The sequence below is a fragment of the Tribolium madens genome, unplaced genomic scaffold, assembly GCF_015345945.1.
Source record: "Tribolium madens isolate multiple individuals breed KSU strain unplaced genomic scaffold, Tmad_KSU_1.1 Scaffold_96;HRSCAF=242;Tcas5.2_LG5, whole genome shotgun sequence".
Classification (NCBI taxonomy): Eukaryota; Metazoa; Arthropoda; class Insecta; order Coleoptera; family Tenebrionidae; genus Tribolium; species Tribolium madens.
In genome coordinates this window covers 1031370-1050272 of record NW_025401068.1, presented here as the reverse complement: position 1 = coordinate 1050272, position 18903 = coordinate 1031370, and the positions used below count along the sequence as shown (strand labels likewise).

The 18903-nt window shown below is 29.4% G+C and overlaps 1 protein-coding gene across 3 annotated transcripts in view; it reads left to right on the top strand.

Annotated features, from left to right (window-relative positions):
- The window catches only part of LOC123013313 (MAGUK p55 subfamily member 2), a 35081-nt gene that overhangs the window by 12458 nt on the left and 3720 nt on the right, over positions 1-18903 (top strand). For 2 of the 3 annotated variants that reach the window (XM_044411759.1, XM_044411760.1), the window contains exon 2: positions 2252-2373. In XM_044411759.1, the coding sequence (XP_044267694.1) occupies positions 2252-2373 (122 nt within the window). Of the gene's footprint in view, positions 1-2251; positions 2374-14880; positions 15171-18903 lie in introns of those variants that run through there. The other variant, XM_044411761.1, reaches the window with a different exon arrangement.

The following is an 18903-nucleotide window of genomic DNA, read 5'->3' as shown; positions in this document are numbered from 1 at the left end:
TATCTTTCACAGACATACGTTTTAAATTTCTACGCTTGCTTGATAGAAAGACTTTTTGATCGCACTGTAGATAGGCATTGTTGCTACAATTAATACTGAATGTTAAATGTCTTTTTATTATCAATTCTAGACATTAAAAGTTTATTTCTTTAGATAGACAATTTATCAATCTATTAGATGCAAAAATAGAAAATAGGGTGTTCCATTTAATTTTTTTAAGTTATTTAACTTTTGACAAACTTCCTAATTTTTTACTCTTCACAAATGCAAAACTCCAAAAAATTGTTACAGCCTTAATTTCTGTACTTTCTTGTTTACAAAAGTATTAAAAAAATGTTCCAGCTGTCTTAGTTTTTGTGTAATAGATTTTTAAAAAGTGCATATTTTCGTCAAAAAAACGTCTTATTTCTAAACTAAGCAAAATCAACTAATAAAAGATTAGCGTAAATACATTGTTTCAAAAGGCTACATCCAAAAATGACAAGAAACTTACGGTGTTTTATTTAAAAAAACACAAGTTTGTATCTATCGTAACTTATTTTTGGGACATGCTGTATGGTTGAAAATAATTTTAGGTGATGCACTAGATTAGTATCTATCAATGTCCCGTATAATTTTTTTAAAATTTTACCATTTAAAAGTCACTAATGTACTTTTTCAACTCGCTGGGTCAACTTGTATGTATATAGAATTATAAAAAAGTATGGAACTAAGCGTTATTTGCTTAAACTAAAACTTCTTGAAAAAACAAATTGATGATTGATAAAGTACAATTAAAATTGTTTCGGATTTTTTTTGAAATTCTTTGAATTTTGAATTTGAGATGTAAAATTGGTTCATTTTTTTTACCTATATGACTACCCATAAGTACTATTATGGTATATTAAAATTCGAGTTGCAGAAGGCATCTATTCAATAAAGAAGAGTTTGAAACACCGCAGCGGCGAGTTGGGAAACAAACGATTGCTTCAGTACTCTTTTTTTTCTATTTTGCGCTTTTTTTATTTTTTTTTTTAGCAGAGTGTTATTCACAAAGGCATTGAATATTTTAACTCAAACTGATATTTGTCATTGTGCGTAATTTGGAAATGAATTGTTGAGATTTTTTGCATGTCTGCCACCACTAATAGTAATATTGTCACCAACACTAAAAACAACAAAGTACATTACTGGCAAAAGCTGTTAATAAACCTAAACGAGTTTAGTATTATCGTATCAACAAGAAATTACTCCCTAGGATTTAGGGATATACAGGGTGATTCTTAAATAGACCGACAAAATTTTATTACATCTTCCTAAGGATAAATGGAAACAAACTTTACCCTTTTTTATGTTTATACCTTTTAGGGGCAAAACCCCCTTGATCCGTGCCACTTACGGCGTTTATGAATTGTTACAATAATCAAGTACGTTAATACCATGGTTACCACTACCTGTGCTAACACATCAGTGGCGTACGCTTTACTTGGAAAATAACTTTAATAAATTTTATTTAAAGAACGTTTAAACAAAGAATTTTTTAAATATTTTTTCCAGCATGTTCTCATTTGATACTACCAAGAATAAAATTTTGTCGGTCTATTTAAGAATCACCCAGTATAAAAGAGTCTCCTGAATACGAATACACAATATAATAATAGGAGTAATACTTTAATAATAATTTTATATTTTTTTTCATTTGGTTTTTCAGTTTTGGTTATTCTGTGAGCAGAAACCCTATCTACTTAAATTTGGATCTAATCTGTTTCTTAAGCTGGTTTCATCGAGAGAGAACAGTTGTAATTGTAACAACTGTAATTCAGTAATGAAGTTATGTCATTGATGATATGTATGTTGAAGCAGTTGGACTAACGTTTATCAGATCTGGAAGTACAATAACATGATAAATTTTACTTTACTACTAGACAATAAATAAAATTAGAGTTGGTTTGATTTGCAGCAATAAATACGAAAATATTTTGACATTACAATTTTTCCAAGAAAATTATGCCTAGGAAATATTTGCAGTGAGTGCAAACAGTTACGTGAGGATTGCGAATGTTAACTATTGATTTTTATAAAGCAGATAGATGCCATTAATACGTATTACATACAACTCGATAACTGAATGAATATTACAAATGAGAAAATAAATGTGTAAAAAATACTATTTTATTTTATTATTATTGGAATCCACTGAGTAGTTAGACCAATATTTTTTAAATATATCACTTTATCAGAAAAAGTTAAGTAACAACTCTTTTTGTTGCAGATGCATTCCGACATGTTAGGGAAAGTATCGAGTATATAGATGGAACTAGTGGAATTAATGAGACTGATTTAATATTCCTAAAGGGACTAATGGATAGTCCCATTATGAAAAATTTAGTTAAGGTGAGTAGTAGCCAGCACGCAAATCCAACTATTCTAAAGGGAAAAAAGCTTATTGACAAAAATAGACAGTTCACTAACAGACAACCAATATTATCTGTTATCGTATGCCAAATTAGCAATAGAGTAGATATACAGAGTGTGTCAGAACTCGCGTCCCAGAGAAAAATTTCTAGTAAAATAAAATACTAGAAACATGGAAATGTTTAAAAAATTCAATCTATCGAAAAAAATTGACATTTAATTTTTGACATTTGACATTTTTTATGTCTATTTAATTATACTAATGATGAATGATATGTTTTTTTATAATTATTTAGTAATGGTAGAAAAATTTTGCCACAAATAACATTAACCAAAGTTATAATTTAGGATACAGCTTTCTTGTTTCCTCTTCTAATAGCCTGTAGCAAAAAAACTTGGAAAATTATTCTTCCAACAGGAATAAATAGAGTCAAAGTGCAAAATTTAAACTCTCATAACTTCGAAATTTTTATAGGTACATTTTTTCCGTGTTCCTGATGGAACCTTTCATGGCATTTTTTGGGGGGCGCGAGTTTTGGTGCATTCTGTATGCGTATATTAATTTTCTATACTTCTAAATAAGGTAATATAAATAGACTATTAATTAAGAGGAAAATTTTCTTAGTTAAATCTGGTTAAAAACATATTGACGCCAAAGTTAAATAAAGAAAATGACATGGAGAAATTTTTCTTAACATTTTTAGGGTTTAAAGCGATGTTTGTGTATAAGTAAACCTACATTTTTTTACTTTTGTAATTACCTACGCTCAAGAAGGTTAATCAACCGTAATATTCCGTTAAATTGAAATACAAATATACGTATAAGATATTCAACAACACACTTTAATAAGCTCGTCATGATTTATTACCCTTGTTTGTTCATCATTTTCTCTTAAACAGATTGATGAGTTCACAAGGGTATGGTGGTAATACACACATACATAACTTGAGTGCAAATAAACGCAAATTGTCAAAAACAAAATTGTCAAATTTTTCAGAGATTTACATATGTAGTATGAAAAAAGTTGTTTTCAAAAAGGTTAGAAAATTATCAAAAGAAATGTTTTATTTGGTGGTCTTGCCAGTGTGTCATAGTCAGTGTTAAAAACAAAATGGAAAAACATGGAAAAACTTGATAGAAGTTTGGAAGATATGAAATTGTGAATTGTGACAAAGACAACGTCAAAAAATTGGCATTTATTAACAGACCAAATTACATTATAAAAAAAATCAATTTGCGTTTTTTTGCACTCAAGTGTATGTACATACTAAATTGGTTGAAGAAAAAGTATGGAATCATGCGTTTTTTGCTTAAACTATTCATTTTCCGTTAAAAATATTTAGGTCATTATAAAATATTATAAAAACGTTATCGTTTTTCAGGAATAGAGTTTCATGTGACATCTTTTAGTTTTTGAGTTGTGTTTTTTATTAATGGGAATCCACTAGAAGATTTTTTTCTCAAAGACTTTAGATCTAGAAATTACTTACAACTACATATTTAAACAGAATTCTTTTTGCTCCAATATTTTTTAATGCTTTGTTATAAGAACGTTTCGGGCCAACAGCGAAGATCTTCCGAACTTGACCGAAAAGTAAGAATGTATTTTGTGTTGCATTTTGAGTTTGTTAGGGTCTTAGTCTTACGTGTATAATTATACAGTATGTCCTACGAGTAATGATTTTTTTTTGAAGCAACCAACATTACATTTAAAAGATAACGTGGATATATATATTCAGTTTTAATAAATTAAACATAAACCACACAGCACAAATCAACTTTAATTTATAAAAAGTCACACCCTTGAGAATTTTGTGAGAATTATTAAAATGTTGCCGAAAAGACCAACAAGATTCTCATTTATGAAGAATGTTTGAAAAACACTTCGCAGACTGTACGTTTCTATCCAGCGTGATATCCAAATAGACGAACTTACTAAAACTGGAGTAAAGTCATTTTGACTGATAGAAATTTGTCAAAAATAAAAAAAAAACGATTACTATGTTTAACTAATTGAAACGAAATACAGAATGTTTCACATAACTTTACGAGGCTTGCACCTAATCTATGCACCCAAATATACAAAAGTCACAGAACACTGGATACAAAAAATACACATTTAATTATTTAAATTTTGGGAACCTCATGACAGTAGTTGTCAAACCAACCACTGTTTCATTAATAGTCATTAACTGCAGTTTTTCAGAAATAATTATCATTTGTTCTCTCAAGAGACGGCATGAATATGATTTGTAGTTTATCTATCTTAATCACTAACTAACTAAAAACGTTGTAATTTTTGAAAGGGTGAACAAACTAGAGAAGATTATCCAATTTTTCAAAATTTGTAATCGAGTTCGTATCGGAATATGTATTTTTGATTGCATCTTACAGGCGCAGGCCTCGTAGAATTACGTGAAACACCCTGTATTTTAATATCCACGTTATCTACGAGTATGAAATGTAATGTTGGTTGGTTCAAAAAAATTTCAGGCTCATTATTACTCGTGGGACACCTTGTATACAAGTAAATAAAAAATGTGCATAATCAGTTGTAGTATAAATAGCTATTATTTAACTCTTTAAATAAGCAAAATTACACAAGAATTAGAAGTTATTGTGGTACAATATTTATAAAAATTCTCGATTTACTGAAAGTGTGTTTAGGATAGTTTAAATAAATTTGAACTTTGTAATCCTTTGAAATAAAAATATGTTACTCTTAGAAATCGTAGCTCAGTTTTCGTTTAGTTTTCTTTTGAAACGTTACTTTTTAGTCAAAAGTTATTTTTAAATAACATTTACATTATTAGTTATTTATTTTTTATGCAATAAAACCAAACTGACTAAAAAAGTAAAAAAAGTGTTGACTAAGCCAGCAACCGTCCATTGGAAATTAATGACATTTGTTTATAAAAGTGTGACGTTGATGGAATTAAAATAATTAAATAATCAAACTTAATAAATTAAGAATTAAATTTTGTTACCAACTTGACGACAAACATCACAACTACATATTTGTATAGTTACATGATATTGGTTATTGGTAGTTTAAGATTAGGAGCCGATTAGAGCAAAAATAAATTTTATTCAGAATTGAAAACACAAAATAAGTACAAGTTGGAAAAATTGAAAATTTCTTTATGTCATTGACTTGACTTCGTATAAACCATCATCAACTTCAATTATTACAGCTTCCGTTAATTTACATACATTTGTTACTTGGTACTTGGCTGTGGTGTACAGAAATTACAGACAACATCCATCATTAATAAAGGATTTACGTGGGTGTTCCGGTGTTCCAGTTGACATCCTTTTGACCTTATGAATAAGATCGTGAACTTGCAATGTCGACAATGCGACTTCAACTTCAGCGACTTAAAGTGACTGACTCATAATAAATCATTTTATGTGGTATAATTTTCTAAATTCGTCATTTCAAAAACGATTCACATATTTTTCACAATGAAACATTTAAAAGTTAAGTTATTCAAACTACCCGCCAACGCAAACCAGTATTTATTAGTTCCTTAATAATTGAAAGGACCTCATTTAAATCGTTTAAGCAATAATAATAAATAAGCAAAACGTTACAACCATCAAATGAAAATATTTTCCAATTTAAAACGTGTTAATTTGCCAAACAAACTATAAAGTTGGTGTAATTTACTGTGGTCATTACAAACGGTACATGAGAACAATAAAGTAGGTCATGAAAAGAAAAACAACTAGATATTATGAAATAAGAACTTATTCTCGCGTGATAGTGAAACTAATTTATTAAATTTGTTATATTTTGATAAATCACAAATTCCTTCACCACTATACGAAAGTTTCTTAAAACGTTGGACTACCTGGAGTCAAATTTGTAGATTAAATTATTAGAAATCTCATAGAACAACTTGAATTTGCAAACGATATAATTTTATAAATACTCTTTTATTCGATTCTTAAAAGTGTGGTAACGCAACGCGAAGAACTAAATTTGAAAATATTTTTTAAAAAGTATTCCAATTGTTTTACATAAATTCTTATTTTAAAAGCAAAATTTTAAGAGCCAGTATTTTTGCTGGTTTTGTCCTCTCATGATCTTCCAAACTAAAAATAATAAAAGATAATAATTCTGATCTTTGTCAATTAGAACTTTACATTTAGTTTTTTTTTGACTAAAAATTTAAAATTAAATACATCCGCCAGCAATTGGATCGTTGCACATATTTTTTTATTGCATATTCTGAATCTTTATTAAAAAACCATTGAAATTATCGAAATGATAGTATTTTTTGTAAAGTAATGTCTAACGCATAAAAGTAAAAAACCACAAAAACTCCGATAAATACAACGACCCTATTAGGTATACTATTGATTCAAGCACTGGCACTTTCCCACTTTCTCGCAGTAATTGTTTAAATAAGTGGCAAATTTGACAATGGGGCTTTAGAAAAGAGGTCATTATGCCTATTACGGCTTGAAGATTTAGCTTCATTCAACCGTATGAATTACACCGCCCTACATAATGTCCTCTGAGATAGAAATACTTTCAGTTTTAAGTAAAAAAGATAGTGGCCAAACTTTACAACTCAGATCAATAAAATCTAGGAGGGCTGCGGAAAAACAGACATGTTTTTTGCGAAAAATTAGGTCAGAGAGATTCGTGATTGAGCATTCATTTGTTCACAATATTATGTCTTTCAAGAAACTTATGGTACCAACTAGATGCTGTCATAGACAGAGGTACTGCTATCATATGTTTTTGACACTGTCAGCGGCTTTTTGACCTTGAAAAATTACGTCAACATTAAATGTCATAAGTGCCAATTTTGGCGGGAACTCTCCGGAAACATTTTATAAATAAAAAACGTGGGTTGAACAATTCATATTACAAACTTTTATACATCGAAACAACCAAGAAATAGTTCAGAAACATCTCACAGGTTGGTCAAATAAAGACAAAAGTGGCAAAGTGTAGTAATGTGGATAAAGATGAATATGGCCCAGTTCACAAAGCCTGTACGTGTGGCTTGTAAATAACTTTCAAGAATTATTGGGCAATGGTTTTTTGAATCTAGATGCGGTGTTACGCTAGGATGTAAATACACATAATTCTGTTTTTTTTTTTTATAAATACTGTTGCAAAAATGTTTCTGAAGAAAAGGAATTACGAATGAAAAAGGTACAAGGGCGGATCCAGGGGAGGGCCCCCCCCCCAAACTTGCCATCAAAAGCTTCAATTATATTATATTATATTTAAATTTTAATATAAAAACCTTATGACCTAAACTTTTAAATAAAAACATTAAAATTCTTTTTAAATCACACTTATTAATACAAATCATACATATACCGAGAGATCAAAACAATTTGTAATCATTTTTGGATCCGAAAACGTACAATTCGGAATTAAAATTTCGGGCAGTACTGTCATTTTCGTAATGTAAACTCTAAAACAACTTTTATATTAATAACCTCATTTTTTACTCTTGTCATATTTATGTCATTTTGACTTACCTACTTACTTTCAAAAATAGTGATTTGTGGCATAATAACCGATAGGCAGCAGATCTTAATAAATTTCCTAAGACAGATAAATTGTTTAATTAACAAATTTAACAACAAATAAAAATAAATATAATTGTCAAATGTTAGTCATGATGACAGTAAAAGGTAGTTTTTGAACTAACTGCACGTGAAACGTCAAATAAAATGACAAGTCGAAAACGGCAAAATGGGCTGGAATTAGTCGCCGACGTATAATAATAAGACCGTTCTTTTTTGAAGGTAAATCATAAATTTAGTTAACTTTTTGTTCATGGAATTTTACCTTTTCACTTGTCATTTTATTTGACGTTTCACAGACATACGCACAGGAGATACGTTTTCGGATACAAGGACAAATTATCTTGATCTCTCGATACTTCCTTAGTTTTTACTAATTTAAAAAGAAAACAATTGTAATTTTCTTTGGGCACATCTTAGCTATCTAATTAAATTAAGTTTATATCTCTTTGAATAATGAACTTCACCAACTCGCTAGAACACCTTATACACAATTTTCAACTTGTTTTAAAATTCTACACTTTTTGGTTTTTGGGTAATGAGGGCAGCGACATTTTTTTTTAATGGAAACTCCCGTTTTTTAGCGAATTCCATAGATAATTGTCGAAATGGCAACACCAAAATATTATGTATTACATAGTTTAAAAAAATATATCCAAAAAGTGAAATAATATCAATAAAAAACAAAGATACAATTTTAAATCAAGTTAAAAATTTTGTATTTTTTAAAAAGAAAATTGACCTGTTCGAGCATTTTTCCAAAAAAAAAACAAAATTTTTCAGTTTTAATAAATAAGATTATTCTATAATTTTGCCGCTCACTGTATACCCTCATCATTTAAATTTTTTTTAGATAGCCCCCCCCCCCCAAAATTAATTCCTGGATCCGCTCCTGAAAAGGTAAACTATGTAATACTAATCCATACAGAGCATATTCGTATACTCCTACATCTTTGAATCTATCTGTCCTCTTTAATCTTTTTAGCCACATTCCTTAAAGAGTTTTGAGGTTCTATGCATTGAAATGTTTGAACTATTTTGCATATTTTTAATATTATTTCATCTAAATTGTAAAAATACTTATGTTGAGGCAAATTAAAGAGTTTTATCTTTGACTTGCAGTGCGCAATACAAGTTTTAGTGAGTTTGTTTTTTTTTTTTTCAAAAAAATAACAGTGGTTTTGAAATATTATTTCATACGACGTCTATGAACAATATTTTTTTAATAGTAAACATATGTTTAGTGTCAAAATTCAGTCATTTTTGACAACGTCAGTTTGCCACGAAATTTATATATATTTACAGAAACATGAAATTTGGAAAATATTTTTCTTAGAGAGTGTAGGTGTGCACTAATCAGGCACTTATCAAAAACTAACCTGTAACGGGATGAAATAGGGTGCAAACATTTAAACGAAAATATAAATATAAAATTTAGAATTTTTGAGGGTGTAGAAATGCAGTAAGAAGAGTTTTTTTTTGAAAATTCGACGAGGTGAAATGAGGTGTAAGCGTAGGTAACGTACTTTCGACATTCTTTTAAAAATAGGCTCTCTGTTCCAGCGTTGTTTTGAGTTGATCAACCAAGAAAAAAATAGATAAACTTCACATTTCTTCTTTGAGAAACAACAAAAGTTTATGTCGAAAATCTAGGTCACGAGTGCAAGCTAGTTAAAAATAATTTCAAACGATTTACGGGATTAGTATGTTTATCAATTTCTTATAATAATTTTTTTTTTTAATTTTAACACTTTAAAATCAATAATGGACTTTAATCAACTCGCTGGGACACTCTGTATATAAACATTTCCGGAAAATTGTTTGGTTGTAGGAAAATGATTGTCAACTCCGATTCAGTAATAAATGAATATATTGACTCACCGCGCATGCCAGAGCGAAATTTCCCTTTTCTTGTAGCATTTTCACGTCATATTGAGGGGTTAGAAGGCAGTGTATTGATATAGTGCATTCATTCATCAACAAGTTCAACTAAAAATGTTATATTGACGGCGATATTGAAAAAAGTACATTTTCGTATTTTTGAAATAACTTAAATGTTGACTTGTAAATGTTTCAAATAAGAAAGTTGTCGTGTAGTGTTCCCTCTTTTCAGTGTTATCGATCGTTATGCCATGTGGGGAACTTATTTTCTGATTGCCAAAGACGCGGGCTGAACTTTCCTGCGTTGACCATAAAAAAAGTGTGAGTGAGTGAGTTACGACTTTTATTTCACAATTTATTTTTCTTTCCATTTCAAATAGTATATTATACATAATATACTAGTGCTATAAACGCCACTTTAGACACGAGTTTTATTAGGCACGAGCGAAGTGCAGCGGAGCGAGTATTTATAAAACGAAGTTTATATACGTGTTACATACTATACTTTTTCTATGACCACCACAAAAAATTCATTTAAATTAAAAATTAAATTAAATGGCAGAAAACTAACTTCAGCCAGTGACTAATACGACAGTTGCTATTAGCAATTTAACTAATACGCATAGTCCCATACTTGTCACGGTTTGTCAAGATGTATATGTCGTAGTCATTGGGCGTAATACGTCATTCCGCGGAAAGCCTAGTCTTTGGCCGTACTGCCGGCAGACGCTGTAATCAAATGAATATTCCTTTGTTTGACTGAAATTTTACGTCATTTCAGGGATTGCCTACTTAATTTCAAACAAAGTATCAAACAAAGTAACCGGTTAAACCAGTACATGTTACAGCGTTTGACGGAAGTGTATTTAGTCATTTGCTGAAAAGTCTTGAAATGTTTGATACTTTCTGTAGAAATGTAAATTTTTGGTAGAAGAAAAGAAGAGCCAAAAAACTAAAATATTTTTATTGTAGCAAAATATTTGTTTCGTTTATTTGGAATAATGTAAACATATAATATTATAAAATCATACAAAAAACGTTAAGTACATGACCTAAACAACAGGTAAAAATATATTTTTTGCCTTCAGGTAAATTAAAAAAAAAATATATTCTTTAGAAATCTTTTGCAGCCTAAAATATGTACAACTGAAATAAAGGTTTATTTTGAAGTTAGAAGTCTTTTACCTCCTTCATTACTTCATAATTTCACGGTTTTTTTGGCATCTTTGTTTTTCAAATAATATTCATTTAATTTGTCATAAAACAAACTCTTATGATTATCCATTTTCCAACAATTACTAAATGTTACGGCCCGAAATACTACACAATAAAATTTCAAGCTTTCAGCAAATGACTAAATGCACTTCCGTCAAACGCTGTAACATGTAATGGTTTAACCGGTTACTTTGTTTGACGACAATTATTTAGGCAATCCCTGAAATGACGTAAAATTTCAGTCAAATAAAGGAATATTCACTTGATTACAGCGTCTGCCGGCAGTACGGCCAAAGACTAGGCTTTCCCTGGAATGTCGCATTACGTCCAATGACTACGACATATATAAAAGGTCACTTAGCGTCATGGATACATATACAATAATCCCTGTTTTAGATGTAAGAGTAGAAAAAAGCACTTTTCAGTCAGGTCAGGTCAGAAACTGTTTTAATAATATTTTAAGCTTTATAAAGTTTCTGTTCTCTCTATAATGCTAACGATGACCAAAGTAATGTTATACTATACATATTTTACGGAATTTTCTAAACAAAATTAAAAAATATTGTGTTTAATTTTGTAATGTAACTTCTTTGAAAAAGGTCAACTTGTATTTTTATGTTTTTGAATATCAAGTTTTCATTTTAATAAAAATATGGCAGAGATTAAATTTTATTATGTTATTTAATATGTTACATATTTGATTTTGTAATTTTTTATTCAACTTTTATAAAATGCCTACCTATTTTACTATACAGGGTGCGCTAGAACTCGCGCCCGAGAGAAAAATGCCATGTTAGGTAAAATACCATAACAATGTTTAAAAATTTTTATCTATATAAATTTCGAAGTTATGACAGTTTAAATTTTACACTTTGACTCTATTTCTGTTGGAAATATAATTTTCCAAGTTTTTTTGCTACAGCCTATAAGAAGAGGAAACAAGGAAGCTGTATCCTAAATTATAACTCTGTTTAATATTAGGTATTTGTGGCTTTTATTGGCAATTTTTGTTTACCTTTACTAAATAATTATAAAAAAAAAACATATACAAGATCACCCGTATCATGAAATAGACATAAAAATCTCAATGTCAATTTTTTTTGACAGATAGAATTTTTTAAACATTTTTTTTTATGTTCCTGGTATCCTATCTTACTTGAAATTACACAAAATCATCAGCATCATTAAATAGACATAAAAAAATGTCAATTGGCAAAAAATTAAAAAAATGTAGAATTTTTGTAAACATTTTTTCCATGTTTCTGTGATATTATCTTACTTAATTTTTTTCTCTGGGGCGCGAGTTCTGACACATCTTGTATACTTAGGTATGTACAGAGTGTCCCAAGTTTTGAAGCCGGCGCAGAAATAATTTTATGGCCAAGTTTGGGATGTGGTGCTGCTAATGTATTGACAATAGAGCGGAGGTTTCACAATAGCGCCCGGGTACGTCATAAATGTCATTGCGGACCTTTTTCTTTTGTCAAAAAATTCTGGCCTGATCACCAATTACAGTTGAAGACAAAATACTTTGGTCGTCAATGTTACTTGAGTGACATTAAATTGTAAAGCATGCTTTAGGACTGTTAATCGTATTTTTAGCTACTGTCAATCATAGCTCATAAGTTGTATGTACATATTTTTGATAGGAAAATATAATAGCTGTCATTAATTTGAAATTGTCATTCATTTTGACGTTAAAGCTTGAATACGGGCTATTAGAGGTGACGTCACAGACGCGACTGTACTGAAGCTAAACATACAGTGTTGCCAGTTGTGATACTAGAGTACCAAATTGATACTAGATTTTTTTTACTAGATATTTATAATTACTTGTAAACAAATAATAATTTATATTCTAAGCCAAATACACATTATGTGAATGTTAATATTTTTTATTTTGTTTTGTTTTGGTACGACCTATCCACTCCTGTCGTTTGCAACATTCTGGCAATGCTGTACACATATTTTTGACGGACACAGAAAGTGAGGTTAGAACAGATTAAATTACAGAAATGTTGACTACAATTGTTAAAACCATTACGAAACGACACACATTTATCATAGCAACTATTTCCTTAGAAACAATCTCCCTACACGTCCAGGATTCAAGAAATAAACTTTTATTTGTTTAGCTTCAAAGGTACAGTCACGTACCTTACTGACGTCACACTAATAGAGCGTATTACATTAAAGTGTCAGAAAAGTGACGACCAAAGTATTTTGTCTCCAACTGTACCTAAATTATAAATTATAAAGTTTCAGATTTTCAATATTAAAATGTTAATTATTCAAAACCTATCAACTTTATCATTATTCTATTTTCACAAATACCACAGAAGAAAATCAAATAATTTTATCATGTAGAAAATATTCCAGTTAGGTGATTTTTTTTTCTAAATTTAATTTTTAAGATTTCACTTCCATACGCTAAAATTTTGTACATTATGAAAACATCAAATTAATGTGTATTTAATCTTCTATCGTTTACACTATCAAAATTCTATATTAATTAATTAGAAATATTTATTTTTGCGTCGGCACTCGGCCCTAAAACTTGGGACACCTGAACATACGTATGAGTATACACTACGGAGAACGGGAAAGGAACAACTGCGCTATCTGGCCTCGCTAACGGAACTATCGAGAACGGGGACGTTTTGTTTTACATGTCGTATCCTAGTCTTTAGGTATCCGTAGTATACACATTGCCAAACATACCTACTTACTTTTACTTTTACACTAATGTTAGGCTTCACAATAATATAATAACATCATTTGAACGTTTTAATGTTGATGCTAACAAACTAAAATTTTTCAATTTTTAGTTTTATTTAGTTATAAAGGCGGCTATGAAAAATTTCAAATTACTTCCATACACTTGGATTATTTTAATAATTGTTTTTTTAACATTAATATACAGTATGTCCCCGGATTGAGTTTACAAGAGGAAAAAAATTTTTTTTTAAATTTACGCCAAAATTGCAAAAGGAAAAACATTTTTTGCTTTACCTGAAACAAGCAAATCTGTAATTAAAACTTTATTATTCCAACTCAGTTGAAAGAAAAGTTCATTTTTCTCTTGATTTTGGACTTGGAATAATTTTTCTCTCCTTTTTAAGTCCTATCACATTGGCGGTTTCATTATTTTGACAATGATGTCACTTTGACAAATGATTTTACGCAAATTAAATAAAAATGTTTGTGAAAAACATAATTTTAATAAATGGCAACTGAAAGAAACTACTTTAAGATAAAAACCAAAGTCATTTTTAGCAAAAACTATCATTATTTAATTAATAAATTAATTGTCAAAGTGACATATAGTTGTCAAATAAATAAAACCGCCAATGTGATAGGACTTAAAAAGCAGAGAAAAATTATTCTAAGTTCAAAATCAAGAGAAAAATTTACTTTTCTTTTCACTATATCAGAGTAATAAAGTTTTAAGTACAGATTTGCTCGTTTCAGGTGAAGCAAAAAATGTTTTTCTTTTGCAGTTTTGGAGTAAAATCAAAGATAATTTTTTTCCTCTTGTAAACTCAATCCGGGGACATATTGTATGATAAAAATATATAAAACTTATACATTACGTCATGAAATGGTGTACTTTATCCAAGTTTTAGTGCGAGTAGTTAATTTAAGAGATGGCAAATCGGTTCCTTTGTATTTTAGGTAGAATTAAGGAATTTGGAAAGTACATCTTCACTTCTTGAATTGGTATAATTTTGTTTTTGAAACAGTTACCGGGGCAATGAAATTAACCTGTAGCTGGTTGCGGGGGCTTGACTACCTCATCATCGTGCCCCCACTCACACTCATACAACGTTTTCTCTGTGTATCAGAAACCGACCAAGTTGGTTCGCGGGTCGCGTATTTTATAACGTACCTAAAAAACACCTGCGTCTGGTGCCTTTAAACGCCCTTTTACCTTAGAGTGTCGAGACAAAACCGTTTATAAGAATTCAGTGTTAATCCCTGTGGTGGCTGTGCTAACATTTTATGTTAATTTAGCGTAAAATATGTGAACTTTCTATCAGTGTCGTTCGATTGTTGATGTTGATGGTGACGTCACTCCTTATTATGAGTTTGTTTGCTTACCTCGTATTTTGATTAAAACTAGGTAAATGGGAGAATTTGTACCGTTGTAAATATTATATTACGCTGTCTATCGTGTTATATGATGTACATATTTTGCCACATATGCATTTTGATAAATACTTGGTATGTGAATCATGTTTAAAGGTACGCGGTTCGCAGCCACACCTGTATATGCGAGTGTGGCAATTGAGGAGGTATCTCCTCACAGCGGCAACACCGGCCTTTGTGTAAATATAAAATTTCACTATAAAATATAATTGAAAGATTAGAAAAATCTATAAAATACATAAAATATATCAATCCCAAATACTGCATTCAGTGCGTTGTGAGCAGGGCTTATTTTTAAGGATACCCTGATGCTTACCATTTGTCGGTATCTTTAATTATAGGTTATTTATTATAGACTACGAAAATTATTACGTTAAGTACGTTTTTCGATATAAATCGAAAATATTAAAAGAATTTAGCCAGATTTCAAGTGTATCAGTGACATTTTTTTTTAAATTAAAATATCAAAAATAACTAGTATTTTACTATCAAAATATTTTTTTGATAAGTCCGTGACAGTAAGATAAATACGGGCTCGTCTGTGTCTCACTAAGCCACAGACTATTTTCTACAGAGTGTTTTGAAGATTAATTATTACAATCACAAGGCGGCAAAAGTATCACTGTAAAAAACAATTGAACAAACTTCGAACAATTTATAGTAAATAATAAACTTTTAGTGAAAATAAGGTAATTTATGCACATTGTATGACAAATAAATAATTAAATTATGATTATTACACGTTTTTACATTGCTTCCACAAACAAATAAATTCTATAATAATAGTGATTATTTATTTTATTATTAAGACAAAACAAATCATTCATTCGCTAGAATATAATTTCACTACGAGTAGTAGAAGTATGTATGCCTACCTATGTATCCACTGTTTCAGATCTATAATCTGTCACAATTCAATATTTTTTCCTGTCTTAAAAAGTGGACTTTCTTGATACTAAATTTGCTATTAGAGTTCGGCCATAAGACCGATTTTTATTTTAACTCAAAAACGCAGTTAGGGTGTTGTCATTTTTTTAATTTGAAATAAAGTGTAATTTTAATTTTGAATTTTCTGAAATCTAATAATTATTACAACAGTTTTGCGTTATTGAAAACAAAGCAATTTTAATTTTACAATTTAAGATATAATGTTTGCAATTTTAGCGTACGTAATACTTCATGTCAAAAATGTTTAAAATCGTAGTTATATATTCTCAACGTGTTTTTTTAACTAAATATGTAGGTAATTTTGTTTAAAATTTTCAATTAATGTGTACCTAACAGAAGTTTTCTACTGTAATTAGGAAATTATTTATTTCAAATTAATCAGATACGTTTAAAATGTCCTTCTGTTGTTTATTGCTTATGGTTTTTTTGTAAATCTCACGCTTTAAATGCAATATATCCATGAAGGTCTTATAAATGCATATTTTAGTATGTTTCATTATTAGTCTGAATATTAAAAGGAGGAGTAACAATGGTTAATAAATACTTACGTGATCGTGAATGGGTTATACACGGTTACAAATCTACAAATTTTAAAATAAAAAACAAAAACAATAGCAATACGAGTATAAATGTATTATTGAAGTTTTAAAATTTTTTAACAGGTATTTTTTATAGAAGAGATTTTTATGACAGTGAATATACGTGTTCCTTTTATGTAAATTATAAAATAAATAACTGAGGATAAATCTGTTTCAGTAGGTTATGATTTAGAAAATACGCGTAGTATAGATACATACTTAATAAGGGTGCTTCCAAAAGAAAATTACGAGTACTGAAACAAAAGAATTTTATCCTAATTTAGTGAAACATGCTTACATACCATTAAGGCAGACAATCACGTTGTGAGAACTAATGTTTTTGTGAGTAATAGGGTCGTTGTCGCGTTTATCACTATTATTTCTAGAATAGTCATTCCCAAATGACGTACGACATATTCTTACTTAGGTTAAATGAATTCTTATGAAGCCAATTTTAAAATGTCATTTCCAAAATGATTAAATAATGAAAGTTTAAATTTGTTTTAATAGACACTTTAGATTTAAATTTTAATGATGAAACTAACTATTTAATTATTATTATTGCAAATAATTATGGAATGTAAAATACACCCGACGACAATTATTGCATACAAATGCTTATACAGGGTGTTTACGGTCTTGGAGTTGAAAATTGACCTAGTTATAGAAGAGTACCGAAGTATTTCGGTACTCGAAAATCGAGCAAAAAAACTCACTCAATTGTTATTATTAAGAATGTTATTTAACTCTAAAATATTGGTACACGGTTTGAGGGTCACTGGAATTATTTTCCTGTCGAGATAAAATTGTATTGTTGCAACAAATAAAAAAATTATATCAATGACAATGAAAGAGAAAAGTCACTTCGTAGTTTTGACACTGTCATTATTTGATTTGCTTTTGCTTTAGTTTTTATCAAAATTCGAAGGTCTTCTGTTTAATCTCTTCCAGCGAAATGGTTTTCAGTCGGTAGGTTTGATTCGTTTTTCTTAATTTTTTTCCAAATTTATAAACATAAAATATTAAAATAATAAATTGGTTGTCGTGATCATGATTTATGGTGAAACACAAGGTAATAATACTAATGGATGTTGCAGCCAAAGCAGCAGTTCTCAAACAAATAATATAAAGTGAATTATTTTCTTTTACAACGTTAATTTTTGTTTTATATAGCGTATTGGTTTTCTTCTACCGAGAATATCACAATATCAGGTCAATTTTTATTTTCTAGGGAACACCTTTTAGGGTACTTTTGAAAGTTGTAATACAAACAGAAATTCGACTGTGTGTTTTGTTTGAGTTCTGAGTATTTTTTATTTACGTTACGCAGCACAAGATCTGACCTGCCCTGACCTGAACATTTTGAACATCTCCTATAATTTTTTTTTCGTGTATTGTTATTGGAGTGCCGTATTTTCATAACAAAAAATGTCAGTTTAATTTTAGTTTAAAAATAAACCTTCAACTTTGTTTTGTATATTTACTACATCACTATTACCAGTAATTGAGCGCCATATAACTTTATAAAAAAACAATCGAAATTCAAAAAAACGCAGCCGAATTCTGCCATTTAAAATTTTGAAGGGGTTGTCTGTATTGCCAGATTTCAAAGGTGTCCCCCCTGAAAATAAAAATTGACCTATTTTGAGAATTTCTAATTTTTGTTAATTTTTCGGAGATATCCAGGGTGGTTCGTTTCTGTATTACATATTTAGAACAAGAAAATACTTATGTTGTGTATTTTTATTCTGTTATGTCAATTTGTTTTGCTGAGTTATCAGTTACTACAATATATTTTTCACAATAATGTTGTAAGTAACTTGTGAATAGGAAATGAGTTTCAATACGTTTAAAAAGCGAGATTCCTTAAAGGACGACTTACATTGTCTGATTACGAGGATGTCCAAATTACACTAGGAAGTAGACGTATTGAAACTATATTTTTTATTATTAACATCATTTATTTTGCACATCAGAAATAACTCTATAGCCTTTATTAAAGATTCATTTTGTCACCAATTTTTAGGTGACAAATCACCAATCACCAATTTTTAGGTGACAAATCAGACGATATGAATAATAAAATATTGCGTATGATAGTCACGTCAAAATAAACTATATAGAAGTGCATTTTTGCATGCATACCAATATGACGAAAAAATTCGCTTAAAAATTCTAATG